General features: G+C 34.1%; 3 protein-coding genes across 3 annotated transcripts; all 3 read right to left on the reverse strand.

Annotated features, from left to right (window-relative positions):
- Positions 1-1,355: 1,355 nt before the first annotated feature.
- On the reverse strand, positions 1,356-3,700 carry PCOAH_00047700 (KIR protein; the record flags this gene model as incomplete). Its single annotated transcript, XM_020061553.1, has 5 exons — positions 1,356-1,414; positions 1,437-1,662; positions 1,784-2,554; positions 2,722-3,525; positions 3,689-3,700. 5 exons carry the CDS (start codon positions 3,698-3,700, stop codon positions 1,356-1,358), a joined length of 1,872 nt encoding a protein of 623 aa, XP_019917251.1.
- Positions 3,701-4,815: 1,115 nt separating this feature from the next.
- Positions 4,816-6,646, reverse strand: PCOAH_00047710 (KIR protein; the record flags this gene model as incomplete). The annotated part of the gene is made up of 2 exons (XM_020061554.1): positions 4,816-5,673; positions 5,909-6,646. The coding sequence occupies 2 exons, from the start codon at positions 6,644-6,646 to the stop codon at positions 4,816-4,818; spliced, it is 1,596 nt and encodes a 531-aa protein (XP_019917358.1).
- A 7,225-nt stretch (positions 6,647-13,871) lies between these two features.
- On the reverse strand, positions 13,872-15,578 carry PCOAH_00047720 (Uncharacterized protein; the record flags this gene model as incomplete). The annotated part of the gene is made up of 3 exons (XM_020061555.1): positions 13,872-14,612; positions 14,812-15,513; positions 15,573-15,578. 3 exons carry the CDS (start codon positions 15,576-15,578, stop codon positions 13,872-13,874), a joined length of 1,449 nt encoding a protein of 482 aa, XP_019917412.1.
- Between the last annotated feature and the right edge of the window lie 1,028 nt (positions 15,579-16,606).

The following is a 16,606-nucleotide window of genomic DNA, read 5'->3' on the forward strand; positions in this document are numbered from 1 at the left end:
TACTGTGCCCCCCATTTTTGGTCGAAATACCCATATAATATTTTTGAGGGCAAACCTTCCAAGTTCTCATTCTATAAAGATAATTAATGAACGAAGGAAATATACATATATACACATATATGTACACATATACATACATATATACATATAACAATATATACATATATATATATATGTATATATGTATGTTATATGGGGTAGTTTACCGTTAGTGTTTCTGTCGTCGTTTGTTTTGCTGGTTTTGGTGGTGTCATTGTTTATATGTGTATATCCTTCTGTGTATATAATATATTTATTCCTGCACATGGTGCTTCCCCCTATACATATTTATAAGTTCCCAAATATTGAAATTAGAAAAGTGGTAATTATATTTCCTTCAGAATGATTGTGAATAGGTACATATGTGTTAAAAACTTTTTACTTTCTTCTAATAGTTTACACTCTTTAATTCTTTAAGCTCTGATAATGCGTATATGTGTGCATCAAAATCGTCGTTCTTATAATAGGAGCAAAAATCTAGGAAGGAAATGTGCTGTAGTGGAATAAGAATTTCGCTGGAATAACAAAATAAAGGAATAAAAAATTAAGCTATATTCATGCACTTCCTTTCATTTATTATATTATTTTGAACTGCAGATGATTACTTAGAATATCACATTATACATACACACATTCTTCCTCCCCCCCCCCAACTTCTCCCCTATTCATATACATATGGTTTATATATATATATATATGTACATATAGCATGGAAGGAGGAACAAGATATATATATACATATATATGTATATATATACTTATATATATATCGATATATGAAGAAGATAGAGAAAGAAAGAAAAGGAAGTGTATGTGCGCACGCAATTCCCCCCCCTTTTATAATAATATACTCCTGTGCCACCCTTCCTCCTCCTAATTCATAATTTGCTCCAGAATAATAATAATTTTTTATTCCCTTCCTCCTTCCTTTTCTTTCTTTCCTTTTTCCTTCTTCATTTTTTCATTTTATATAAAAAATAATTATAAAAATAATTATATAATGTGTGTTCCACATTCGACACACACAGCAATGTGATGTGTTGTGTTGTTTACAAATTACAATCAATGTGTGTTACATTACACATTCCAATCAATGTGTGTTGTGTTGTTTACACATTCCACATTCCACATTCCACATTCCACATTCCACAATGTGTATGTGTTGTGTTACATTCCATACACACAATGTGTGTGTTTTATTCCATTCAGCAATGTGTTGCGTTGTTTACATATTCCACATACAATGTGTGTGTTACATTCCGCAATGTATGTTACATTCCACACACACAGATGTGTGTTTCACATTTGATGATAAGCTACATTCTTCCGGTGATGACTTGGTGCAGTATTTCTTCCTGTTCGCGTTCTTCCATTTCTGCGTGATGGTGGTGACCTACCATTATACATGGTAGATGCACCATCTGTCGAATCTGTTGTTGTGGAAGCTTTTTCCGCTGTTGAACCTGTTTCTGTTGAATATAGTGTGGAAGTGTCGTCTTCTGTTAATATATCGAATACATTCCTGCTGACAGATCTTTCTCTTCTTCTCCTTCTATTATTGTTGTTATTGTTCCTTCCTCCTCCAAAGATGGTGTTCTTTATTGCAGAAGGTAAAAGATCATACTACGAAAGGAAGGGAAAGATAAAAAGGGTGAACATGTATACATATGTACATATATACATATATATAAGTATATATATATATATATACATAGTGGTAAATATAATTGTAGTTATTACTTACTTTATATAAAAAAAAGGTGGTTATTGGTAATGCTGCTATTCCTAATATGGAAGAGACGATTGGAGTGATTTTGTTGTTCCCAGGGGTGGTACCCCCTACTCCGGATGTGGAGTCAGCTGATACTGCATTCTTTGTTGTAGTTACTACTGCACATGTCAAATTTAGCACTTCACTTAATTTCCCCCCCACTTCTTGGTCAAAAATTTCCCTAAATTCTTTGCAAATTTGATTCCCTTGCTTCCCGTTATATTGTGCTTTCATGGTCAGGTAAGTATTAGAAATTTTCTGCAAGTAAGTGAAGTAATTCTGAGTACATTTAACCGTACCATTATTTATTTGTTCCTTTATTTTTGTCTTGTCCTTGAGGTATTCAAATAGCAATTTTCTTTCTTTGAAAAACTTATGGTGCTTTTTATTAGTGCATGAAAAGGTGCAACCATGATCACTCACCCACTCGGCCATTATATCTTTAATTTTTTTCATAATCTTATTGAACTCTGAACCTTTCTTAAATTTCGTCGATAACACTTTTCCCAGCCAAAAATAGAAGAAATTGCAATATTCATTATTAGGCCCAGGATTTCTCTTCTTACTTTCAACGTAACATAGTGCTCCTACAATTTGTTCGGCAAAATTTGCAGTTTCCGTATCTTCATTTAATTTAACTTTCATTTGTTTAGGCCACCCGTCAGGTTCCGTACAATGGATTGAGTCTTGCTTGAACATTTCATAGTACTCTGTATTTGAAGGTAATTCTTTTAATTTTTTCACCTATAAGTTCAAATAGCAAAATATGTAGACATATATTCTTATGTTTACATCACCTAAGTTTATTGCACAATATGCAGCTATGCACAGCAAAAGGGGGGGTGCTGTACATATATGCACATCATATAATATAAATAATTTTCATATTTATTCCAAGTAAATGGACGTACCCTTAATGTTCCTTCCGGCAAGCCGTCTTCGTCCTCTTCCTCCTCAGACAGTTTGTCCAGGTCGAGGAGGTTGATGTCATCTTCGTCGGTGTCGTCGTCATCCTCTGAAGAGACACCTGCTTCGTCTTCCGATTGTGCCTCTGCTTGGATCTGCACTTGGTTTGCGGAATTACATGTTAGTTCCGGTAAGTTCCGATTCTTACACACTCCGTTACTCATACGTTCATTCTTGAATTTATTACAATATTTATCACCATTTTCATTACATCTATCACATAATTCCTTATATGCTTTTTCAGAATCGTTCTTCAGTTTGGTATACTTATCACCAGCAAGAGTATTCCTACAATTAGCTGCGTCCTTTAATGCTTTAATGTTATATTCATAATCGAATAGATTTTTTGCCCATCCGAAATAGGTGTCAATAATATCTGGGTAAATGTTAGTGCAACTATTATTACACTTAGATTGGTCCAGGTTCTTGTAAGCTGCCTTCATGGCATTCGCAAAATCTTCCGCCTCAGGCTTCTTCGCTATTATTTCAGTACCCAACCAATAATAAAAAAAATAACAGAGGTCCCTGTTAAGCTGCGCGTCACTGCTCCTTGTACATGCATAATGCCAGTTTTGTACAATATGACTGGGCAATTCGTCATCCTTAATTTGGTGTGCTCCCAATGCAGTCTCCACATCTTTTATTAATTGTGCGTCACATGCTGGCTTATTGACTTTCCCGTGGCACCCACCGGGATCTTCGAATATGCCGTACGTTCCCTCTGAGGGTAATGGAAGTACATCGTCCCCCTAAAAAAAATATATATATATAGAATTGGTAACACAGATATGGAAGGAAGAAAGAAGGGAAAGGAAGGATGATAATTTCTTTTTTTTTTCCTTCACCCTTCCTCCTTTTTGTGTTTGTGTGTTTTTTTTTGTTCTTTTTATTTATATCTTTCTATAAACTTACGTCTCGAGCCATTTTTTATCCTCTAATGGTACTATTCTTCTTCCTTTTTATACATTAGTATATATATAATTATGCTAAAAAATTGTGTTCATCATATATTCATTCATTTAAAGCAATGATTCCTGCTTAAAGAAATTATTCCTTCTTAAAGCAATTATTTTGCTTTTTTAAAAAAGCAATGCAATTATTATTATAGAATACACATTATGCATTATTCATTTTTAAAGCAATTATTTTTCTTTTTTTAAAAGCAGCAATGCAATTTATTATGGAATGCACATTATATTGTATTCTTTTTTAAAGAAATTTATTTTGCTTTTTAAAGCAGTGCAATTTATTATAGGGTACACATTTATTGTAGAATGCACATTTATTATAGAATGCACATTATGCATTATTCATTATATTAAATTGGCATATTTATATAGTTTAGTTCAAAATAAAAAGAGGAACAAATGTACTCTACAAAAAAAGAATGCAGGAGAGAAGAAAGAATAAAAAAAGAAAGGTCATATAGTTTGCATACTGTATAAACTAGGAGCGTTGTTACTGACAACCACCGCTCGGAAGAGGAGGGCAAGAAAAAATTATACCTTCCAATGTGTTACATTCCACATTCTACACACACAAATGTATGTGTTCCACAATGTGACGTTTTACATTCCAATCAATGTGTATGTTGTGTTACATTCCACATACACAATGTGCCACAATGTGTGTATGTTGTGTTGTTGTTCTACATACGTTGATAAGCTACATTCTTCCTTTGTCGCTGATGTTGTTGTTGCATGTTACTACTATTTGTTCCTTTATTTGAGGGTACATTATATATGGTAGAATTGTCTTCTTCCATAGAACCTACTGTTGATGATTCTGTGGAATATAGGGTGGAACTGTCATCGTCCATGGATCGCAGATCGAATTCATTTCTGCTGACAGATGTACTCCTTTTTCTTTTTATTTTGTTAGGGGTGATTCCCCGTATCCCATGGAATAGTGGTGTATACTAAAATAAAAGCAAGGAAAAAACGAGCAGTGGAAAATGTGTACCACATGTATACATAATACGGAGCAACTTTTATACTAACTAATAAATAGGAAGAAATATTCATAATAAATTCTCCTATTTATATATTTTTAAGTGTGTTAGTGGTGGTAATAGTGGTAGAATGGTGGTGGTTTCGGTGATAATTGTAATTATTTACCTTATACAAAAGAAGAGCAATGGAAGCTAATCCTCCACCTATTCCAAGCACGGAAGATATGATTGGGGTGACGGTTACAGGTCCTCCTCCCATAGAAGAACCTTCCTCGTGTTCCTCCGTTTCTCTAGCGCCTATTCTATGCTCCTGAATACAAGTCAACTGTGTTAAGTTCTTATCTTCCTGCTTTGTACAGTCTGTATTGAATTGGGCACAATATGAACCAGACGTAGTAATCCCGCTACACTCTGTACGTTCCTTCTCCCAAGCTTGATAAGTATCATTGAGATAGGTGTGATAGTTGTTATCACATTTCTTACTATATTGGGCTAACTGTTCTTCCATACGTTTATAGTTTGTATAATATTCATATGCTAGTTTCCTCCTGTCGAAAGCGGTTTTGTCGTTAACATTTTTGCATAGCAATCCACACTTATCACCCCCCCCCTCTACTTTATCCAGTTCTTCTTTAATTTCATCCATAAGGTCAGAAAATAAATTAATTTGGTCCTTCTTTTCGAAAAGTGTATGTCCTAACCATAGGTAAAAAAATTTTAAACGTTCCTCATGGAGGGCATCACACCTCTTCATTGCCTTAGTCACATAACACCAGGCATATATAATCTGCTCCTCATCAATGTCGTTAAAATCGTGCTTCTTCAGTGCTCCTTCTAACTGCGTCTTCACGTTGTTCATGTTCTGGTCATCACAATCATTGTTACCAGCACGGTCTTCGAATTTCTGATATAACAATTTTGAAGGCAGTTTATCCAAATGATCGTTCTATAAAAACAATTAGGCAGGGGGAGGGAAGAAAAGTGTGGAACATGTGCATATATATATATATATATTTATATATGCACGTGTATATATATGTGCCTTATTTCCTTACATTATTGTATATTATGTATAAAGCATATTATATGAAAAATAATATACATGCATGCACAACATTTACATATGTTCATTTTGCACATTAATTCTTGCTGGGAACCGTTTATGCCCTGTTTTTACTTACCGTTAACACTCCTCCTTCCGGCGGAATAGCGTCGTGGTGGGAGTCGTCCGTTAGTTTTAGGGGGCATGAAACATCCTCATCTTCTTCCTCGTCTTCCTCGTTTTCGGGCTCCGTTTCAGGTGCTCCAGGACAATCTAATTTCTTCGGTTCTGGATATTCTTTGCTCTGCTTTTTCCTTTTAAATTCTTTACAGTATGTACTATTATCATCACACATACTTTCTAATTTCTCATATGCTGTTTGAGCTTTCTTCTGACATTCGTCACATTTCGTTCTGTCGGAATATGTATAATTTGCTGATTGTGTCGTTAGTATTTTACTGTTATAATAATAGTCGAATAGGTCTTTAGCCCAGTCGAAAAAGACTTCACTCATATCAGAGTATATATTGGTGCACCTATTATCACATTGTGAACTGTTCAGATGGTGGTAAGCTGCCTTCATGGCATTCCTAAAATCTTCATAATCAGGCTTCTGTTCTTTTATTTTTTTACCTATCCAAAAATATAAAAAATAACAAAGTGTACTGTCGGCTGGGTCGCTATCCTTCCCCTTTTTACATGCATAATACCAGTTCTGTACGATTTTTTCGGCGAAGTTTTGATCACTAATTCCGCGTGGTATCAGTGCTGCTTTCACATTTTCTGCTAATATTTCGTTACAATCCTGCCCATTGCTTCTTCCTAGGCATGTACTTTTCCCCTCAAAAGGGGCATACATTTCGTCCGAGGGCAACATATTTGAAACTTCCACCTATAAATATAGAATTGGTAAGAGCAGGATGAAATAGTAGAATATATAAGTAAGTCCTTACCATACATGTGTACATTCCTTACATTTCTATTATTACATTACACATAGAGTGTTATATTTATAATATTTATCTACTCCGAATGAGGAGTGACCAACCTGCGGTGCCATCGTCACTGTCATGATTTCTATGTGTGCATTTTTCTTTATGTAATAAGTATATATGGAAATTGTTCCTTTTCTACATTTATGAAAAATGTGTGCATATATTAGGATTTTCACCAATTTTTAGGATGATTTCAACTAACGAATATATATCAAAATTTCTACTTTTCCATTCAGTATACATTCTTCTATTTTTGAGAAATGACAATGCACTATATTTATATACATCACATTATTATGTGAAAAATTAGAGTAAAATATAAATAAATGTGCACGAATAATGAAATGTGAAAGAAGGGAACCCCAATTCCCTATAGATTCAGCATGCATACATTATATTATTATTTGTACCTTATTAAGGTATTATATATGGAGGGGGTACAATTTTTCCTGGGTAAAAATTTTATTATATGTACTACTATATTTATGTTTTATTATTGTTATGTGTGTGGAGAAGGGAAAGGAGGTGGTGGTTGTTCATTTAGAAAAAAATTGTTACCACACATATACATGTAGTATACTTTATACACACAGAGAATAAATTCCCTTCCTCTCTCCCCCCCCACCCTCTTCTAAATTTGAACATGCATCCATATTTAGTGAAGGGAGGAGCGTGTACATTTTTATGGAATTAAATGAGAAGGAAGTAGAATATAATGCGAAGGGGTGCTGGTCCCCATATAGGATGTTCCCTATATGAGTTTCTACCCCCTTATATGGGATGTTCCCCATATAGGATACCCCCTCATATATGAGGGATGTTCCCCTGCCACATTTACATATAGGGGATGTTCCCCACATACATACATACATATATATAAGGATGTTCCCTATACATATATATGCGATGTTCCTCCTGTATATATGGGGATGCCCATCCTCCCCATATATAAGGGGGGTACGTAACAACATACCTCATTTACGCCCTCCCCCCTTCTTTTCTTGGGGTGTGGAAACCCCCCTTGTAGGACGTTGTAGGGGGAATATCATCCCCTTCCCCCCCATCCTTCCCCTTTTTTAGGAAGGTTGTAGGGAAGCCATGGTCCCCCCTCCGTAATGTTCCCCCTTTTAGGAGGTTGTAGTGCAGGGGGGGAAACATCATCCCCTCCCCCATCCTTCCCCTCTTCAGGAAGGTTGTACTGTGGGAACATCATGCCCTCCCTTTTTTGGAGGTGGTTGTAGTGGTGGGGGAGAACATCATCCCCTATTATTATGAGGTATGCACACATTATTATGATGGGGAAGAAATGTATGTATGAATGGATTGTCCATAGTGCATAATGCAATACAATGCTGTACAGTGAAGTACAATGAATAGAATAATAGTTTCACATATGAACCATGAGGAATGGTGTCCACATATATGGTGTAATCATGGTATAATAATATAAGGGGATATGTAGAGGGGGAAATCGTATGGTAGGTGGGTTGTTAGACGTGGATGGTGAAAGGAAGGCTGTTATGGTGGTAGGGTGGAAGGAAGGTTGTTAAGGTGGTAGGGTGGAAGGAAGGTTGTTAGGGTGGTGGTAGGTGGAAGGAAGGTTGTTAGATGGTCGGTGGTAGGTGGAAGGAAGGTTGTTAGATGGTCGGTGGTAGGTGGAAGGAAGGATGGTTCTAAGGAGGAGTGAAGGATGATCTAAAGAAAGAAGCAATAAGAAGGAATGAAGAAATAAGAAGGAATGAAGAAATAAGAAGGAATAAGAAGGAAAGAAGGAATCAAGGAAAAGAGGGTCTAAGGAGGAGTAAGGAAAGGAAGGAAGGGTCCTAAGGAGGAAAGGAGTATCTAAGGAAGAAAGGAATGAACGAAAAAAATGTTCTAACGAAGGAGGGATCTAAGGAGGAAGGAAGGAATGAACGAAAGAAAGGTTCTAACGAAGGAAGGATCTAAGGAAGGAAGGCATGGTCTAAGAAGGAAGGAATGGTCTAAGAAAGAAATGATGGGAGGGTTCTAAGGAGGAGGAATGGAAGGAGAGTCTAAGGAAGGAAAGCATGTGGTCTAAGGGAAGAGGAAGAAAGGAGGGTCTAATGATGAGGAATGTATGAAGGAAGGGTTACGCATGTGCACAACGGTGTAAATTGTGCACATTGTACTCCTTTTCACTCATTATACAACATAATGTATAACAATAAAATAGTTTCATAGAGCATTGTTTCTATGATAATAGTCATAATAATATGCACATATATATAATTATCCATGTGTATGCGCTAAAAATAATAATACCCTCCTAAAGCACTAATAACACACTGTTAACACTTTATTGACCGTGGCACCCTTTTTTCTCGAAGTAGAAAATATTAATGCTCTTACACCTAAAACTAAGAGAAAAAAAATTCGATCTCTATAAAATGTGCATAAAATATAAGCAGAAAATTCTTTTCTGTTCCTTCCCTTTCCATTCCCTTTCCTTCCCTTTTAAACATCATTATATACAAAATTCGCAAACAGTGAAAAATTCTTTTTGAGCTTATATATATATATATTTATATATGTACATACGTATATATATATAAGTTCAGAACTTAAAATGTAGGTAGTTTACACTTATTACACCGTTAAAAGAAGTGTGACACCGTTAGAAGAAGAAGAAGGTGCGACATACTACTGGAGAGTGTGCGTCACTCTCTTTGTAGAACGTTGACCAGACTTTATTTAACTTAATAATTTTTTGAAATAACATATAATGATGTAATTAAAATCTATTTATTTTAATTATTACAAATTATTATCACAACACCTTCCACGTATATGTATGTATTATCATTTACATGCTAATAACAATTTCTAATTTTAATTTTAAAATTTAAAAAAAAAAAAAATTTTAAATGGGAAGTTACACTTTCCCACCCGTACACAAACACATCTATATTGAAAAAGAAGCTGTAGCAGTATATGGCGTACAACACAAATGAATTGACATTCTGTATTCGCAGAAAAGAATAATCACATAATCAATAAATATAAATAAAAAAAAAAAGTAAATATCACCACTTCAAACCTTTTTCATATTTAATAAAAAAAAAAAGAAAGAATTTAAAAAAGCAAAATGACACCTCTTGCAAAATATTTAACACTCACCTCCATACTCCTGTTCTTTTTATGCTGTTGGCAACATACTAACTATGTATGATAATAATAGCCACATCATTTTAAAAATATGCCCATGTTCATTTTGGCGAATTTATTTTATTTTTTTTTTTTTTATTGTAATACTTATATATATACTCCCCACAAAATTTGAATGTACACACTCCTTTTTTTACCCTTTCATCTTTTTTAGGTGACTCCTATAAGCACATCAAAAAAAGGAAGTACCGGTGTGTCCACCCAGGAGAAAAAGAATACCACATTAGGTACAGGCGTAAAAACACCACTAAAGGAGAAACCTGATGTAAAGGAGAAAAAGCAGAATACACCTCCCAATAAGAAAGACGCCAATGCGCCAACAACAAAGAAAACAACATTTGGTTCGCTATTCAAAAAAGCACCACCCAAAAATGAAGTAAAACAGTCACCACCCAAAAGTGAACTAAAACAATCAGTGCACACAAGTTCGAAGGCTACATCAGAAGAGTCACAATGCGCAAAGGACAAAGCAAAGAATGAGGCACAAAAGGAAAAAGTGAAAGGCGGAACCAAAGAATTGGGCAATAAAGGGGCATATCCTGTTCGTAAAAATAAAGACAGCAACCAGAGCACATTCGCCATTGGATTTTTCTACCCAATAGCTTTGTTTTGTATAGGTGTATTTGTTTATTCCAATACGGGGGCACCATATTCCTGGATCACATGTTACATTACAGTTCCTGTATTTATAATATGTATCATATTGAGCGTGGTCTTTGGAGCGTACTACCCTTTGAAAAAGGGTTGACTGTGGGGCTGTAGAATGTAAAGTGAAAATTCAGAATATAGAATTCTCCCAAAGGGTGTGTGTGTGTGTGTGTTAGTACACACCTATATATATGAAGTAGTAATCATATAGAAGGGGAATGTGCATTATATGCTATATTGGGGGAATTTCACATATCTATTTTTTATATAAAAATACCTATTCCATAAGATAATTATGTTAATTATCATAATATAGAACACACAAATTCTGTACATTTGTGTACATATATATATATGAGTACATATATGTACACATACAAAGTACAGAATACATGGGGGTTTATTTTTCCCCCCACCCCAGCCCGCTTTTTAAAACTATGTTTTCTTCTTCTTCCTTAAAAAACTATGTTTTCTTCTTTTTTCCTTAAACTATGTTTTCTTAAATACGCTTTCTTCTCCTTATAATAATATGAATGAAGAATTCATTATATGAATAAACAGACAGTAAAGTTTTTCATACAAAAGTATGTGTGTGTGTGTACATTGAAGGAAGAAAAAGTAGTGTATTAGAAAAAAAGTGTATTAGGAAAAAAGAACAAACCATGTAGCATATGCATAATATATACAACATCATATATAAAGAGAGTGCTATATAAAGGGTTCATGTGACAAATACATCAAATCCTGATATAATGTACAACATTGTTCATAAAGAAGGAATAATTAGTATTCTTTCATCCTTAGATTTGTCTATATATTTTGGTTATTCTTCCTTAAGGAAGTTCTCTATGTTTAAATTTTACTTAATACACCTTTTCCTTTTCTTACAATAGTGGAATCCATATAGTGCTCCTAAGTACACTAATCCCAAAATTATTTGAACTACCAAAACAATTACGTGAACAATATGGGATTCTATATATGAACTAAAATAAAGAAGAATCGGGACTATACAGGATAGGGTGAAGGGGTACACGACTGAAAGGATCAATAGGCAGGGTAGCAGTTTTTCATTTTCTTTTATAGTACATGCCAATTCTTTCAAAAATCCTTTACCCTTGCCTCCTACTTTTTCATTCTTGGTCTTATTCTTCCCGCGTCCTGCCCTTCCGATGGTCTTTTTCTAGTGGTGGATTCTAATGTTCCACATTCCTCATTTAGCATGTCATCCCCAAGGGAACTTGAACTTAGACTAGAAAGGAAATCATCCTGCTCCCCATCTTCCGATGTTGGTATATCAGTTTGGCGCGTTAATAGTGTTCTAAAACTTCCATCTACGCTGTCAATTTGCCTGTTTTTACTATTATTACCTCTCTTTGATGATGTTCTGCTTAAAGCAGTCACCTAAAAAAGAAAAAAAAGATACAAAGGTGATAGGGTAAGAATGGGGGTAGGCAGGGGTGAATTTTTCTTTTTTCAATTTTTAGTGAAAAAAGTAAAGAACTTAAGCATAATGAAAATGTGGGCGTCACAAGAAATTTAAAAAAAAAAATTTCCATATTAGGTGCAGAAGCAGCAACTCCAGCTGCAGGAGCTTCTATTATCGTACGTGGTGATGGTGCTTATACTGCCAAAAGCAAAGAAGAAGGGCTAATATTGGGAGTTTCACAAAGTGTAGCATTTTGTTCCTTTCTCCTTTTTTATTTTTTAAATATGAAATAAGGTTTAAAGGGGCGATGTTTTTTTTTCTCCTTTTCTTTGTTTATATTAATAGATCGTATTATTATTTTATTCTTCTTTGTGTTGAATATAGAGAATGTGTTAAATTCAATCAATTGTGTTGTACCGCTGCGCGTGGGCTAGATATATAGTGCTTTTTGTTGTTTTTATTGTAGATGTGTACATATATATATTTTTTAAAATGAAGAAAGAATATAACATTACCACATACATAATAAAATATATATACATATATATATAGAAAAAAAAATAATCACTATTTAAAAAAATTAAATTTATTACACTTTATACTGCTCTCAAAATTTTAAGTTCAAATAATCAACATTCCTCTCTCTATCCCTCTTTATGAAAAAATATGTAGTATGCACTTTTTCTCTCTCATTATATGTGTCGCCATTCCTTCCTAACGGTATAGTAGGGCCGATTTGCTCAAATCCACAGATCAGAACTATGTATGTGCATGTGTTGGCATATATTTGTGCTCAAAAAAGAAAATTTTTGTTCTTGTATTTTTTTATTTTTTTTTGCATTTTGTTGCTTCAAATTTTGAATGGGAAGGTGAATATAAAACAGTTCAAAAGAAGGAGTAAGGAAGAAAAAAAAAACACTTGAAGGAAGGTGTGAGTCGGCCTTTTTTTTTTTTTTTTTTTTCCATGTTGCATGTGTTGGAATGTAATGTTGTTAGGGTGTGGAATGATCTTTTTTTTTCTCTTTTTTTACTTTCTCCTTATAAAGAGAAGAAGGGAACTTATCTAACATATGGGACAGAATATTCAGATGGGTCCGTTATTGAATTTGTTGTCGAACCAATGGTTGTTGAATATTCGGTAGAATCGTCCCCAAAGTCATTAATTTCTCTTCTAACGGCGGATATTCTATTTCTATTTTTACTGTTTCTTCTTCCTCCTCCTCCAGAAAAAGAATTACGTATTCCAGAAAATAATGAAGTGTACTGAATAAAAAAAGAAGAAAAGAAGGACGAAAAGTATTAGGAGCATATGTATCACACATGTATATATATAATACAATACATTGTTACTTAAACTTACTGCACATATAAAAGTAAATATGAATAATATTGTTATTATGCATATTTTTAATTATAATTATATAATTACTTTATATAGATAGAATACAACTGCCGGAACTGCTACAGCTGAGAGAGCAGGAGGGATGATCGTGGAAAGGGGTGATGAACTTGCACCATCCCCAACTTCCTCCTCAGTTTTAACAATAGGAAGAGTACTACTACTGCTAGAAGAGGAGGAAGAACTACCACTGCTGGAAGATGATCCACCCTGTCCACTGCCCACACCATTCCCTTCGGGTTGTGATGCTCCTGCTTCTGTTCCCTTTGCTTCTGATGATGATACTGTTTCTTGAGGAGTAGGTTGAGTAGGTTCTACAGATGGTTTTAAAACTGCTAAAGGAAAATAAGATAGGAATGAGGGTGGAAGGGAGTTCGTGGAGGGGGGAGATAAAGAATAACTGTACTTAAGGTAATTCCGTTCACTTAAAGTAGTTATACTTTCCTTAAGGTAGTTTTATTCTGTGCTTACCTCTTCTGTCCTCGTGGTCAGTTTGGTCTGTACGTGCCAGGGGTTGGGGGCATGTTTGTTCTGGTAATTTATGTGGTGGCGCATATTCCCCGTCCTCCTTGCTCTTTCCCTCATTAAATTTTGTACAATATGGATCTCCGGAAGTGCTCATGCACTCTTGTTTTACTTTCCCATATGTTGTTTCAGCTTTCTCATAGGAACTCTTATATTTGTCATTGCATGGATAATTACTATACACCCGACCATTCTGTATTTTATTATAGTCGTAATAATAATCAAATAGTATTTTAGCCTCTGGGAATCTGTCTTTGGTAATACTAGAGTATATAGGAGTGCACTTCCTCTTAGGTGTATTGCTGAATGGCAATTCTTCCAGTGCTTTATAAATTGCCCCCATAAGCGGTGACAATTGGATTTTTTCCCGAAATTTATCCTTTATTTTGTCCCCAATCCAGAAGAATAGGAATTTGCAAGGATCATAGTAGGTTGCGGTGTCCTCTTTTCCCTTCTCTTTGTTACATGCATGATAATAGTTGCTTACGATTCTGGGGGCCAAATTTTCATCGTTATTCCACGTGCTTAATGCTACCTTTACTTTTTCCTTTAAGTCTAGACTACAGTATAGATCCTTCCCACGGCTTTCTGTACAATGATTTCTTGTATCAAAGCCACTATACTCCAATTCTGAAGGTAATTTAATTGAAACTTCCGTTACCTAAAATAATATAGAATAGTTAACAGGGGAATAGTAAAATATATGTATATATATAAGTAAGTGTTCTTTCTCCACATATGTACACTTCTCTTACATTTTTCTTAAGCACATTGTGGACAAAGAAAATGTTGTTGTATTTCATTGTGCTCATATATATATTTCGAATGAGAAGAAGAAGAAAAGAGAAGTAATGACTAACCTGTGGTAGTCCTGACGATGATGTTGACGTTTCTACAGCTTGTGGTCGTGGTGCAGAGCAATCTAATTGCTGTGGTTGCCCATATTCTCTTTGATTTCTTTTCGTTTTGAATACTTCACAATATGATTCTCCACCCTCGTTTTTGCAAGTTGAAGTTAACTCCGAATATGCTGTTGAAGCTGCCTTGAAGGGAGCATCACATTCATTATTTCCGCAATAATAACGACACTCCTCATTGTTCCCTTTTAATTTCTTATAGTTATAGTAGTAGTCGAATACCTCCTTAGACTTTTGGAACCTGTCTTTACTAATACCATTGTATATATTAGTACACTTACATTTAGAATCGAATTCCTTCAGCTTCTCATAAATTTTCGTCATAATCGCCCGAAAGTCGGAAACATTAAATCTCCCGTTTACTTTAGTACCTAACCAATAATAAAAGAAGCTATAACGATCATCATCAGAGAGATCCTCTAACCCTCCCTTCCCATCGTTACATACGGAACAGTAGTTACTTGAAATTATTGTGATCAACTCCCAATCATACCCATTGTATGGCGATAATGATATTTTCAGTTGTCCTTCCAGTTCACTGGGTTTCTTCTGTTTTTCTCCCCCTCGAAAAGTACACCATTTTCCTCCTACTCCTTTTTCTAACGTATCGTATATATTTTTTGAAGGTAACTCATCTCTACTTTCCTGCTAAAAGTATAATTAGGAAAATATGTGTGCGTATATGTCCATACATTTACACATACATACATTAATTGAACTGTGTGCTGTATATATGTGTGGGATATACATATATATACTACTTTCTATATATATACACATTTTTTTTTTTCTACATAGTGGAAATGAATGAATGGGTTGTATTGGTATTATCAAAAATTTTCTGTGCTTACCATTTTTGTTTTAGATATGTGTATATATATTCTTCGTATGTATATATATAATTAGATTCAGTTTAAAAAGGTGCTTTCTTCCTTCTTATATGTTCATGCAGAACATTATATATGCATATATTACTTTATATATACGTTTCTTTTTCAAATAGTGTAAATGAATTGTTGTATTTTTCCCTTTTTACCATTTGTTTTAGATATGTATGTATATATTCTTTTTCGTATATATAATAAAGTGATGTTAGGAAGATGCTGTTTCTTCCTTATATATATATATATATTCATATATATAAAACATGGAGTATTTAGGAGTTCTTCATATACTTTTGCAAAGTAATTATTATGAATGAACGAATATGGAAAATTTTTTTCTCTATTTATTTATTCTTTCCATTCCTTTCCTTCTTTCCTTCATGTAATTGTTACAGTGCTATATTATTGTACCTTCCATATATATGGGACTATTCGAAATATTGTACATTATTATTATTTACCTTATTATTATGTCGAAAATGTGATTATGCTTCGAAGAACATTCACATTATAATGTACTACTACTATTATTATTAATAATATTATTATTAATAGTATTATTATTTTTATTTATATTACATGTGCATACGCGCATGCTCCTTTGCTTCTCTTTAATATTGGTTAAAATTTTATGTACACTACCTTTTTTTCCTTCCCTTTCATTTTTTATTTATTTTTTTCTATTCTTTTTTTCATTTTTTTTTTAATTTCCCCTTTTTTTCTTTTTTCGCCCTTCGTTTGGGAATATATTCTTTCCCTTATGAAGCTACTCAAACGAACAAATTAAAGAAAAGAAAAGAAAAAATAAATAAAAAAGAGGGGGGGACAAAATAAAGCAAAATAGGAAATAAAGA

This window comes from Plasmodium coatneyi, chromosome 13, assembly GCF_001680005.1.
Source record: "Plasmodium coatneyi strain Hackeri chromosome 13, complete sequence".
NCBI lineage: Eukaryota > Apicomplexa > Aconoidasida > Haemosporida > Plasmodiidae > Plasmodium > Plasmodium coatneyi.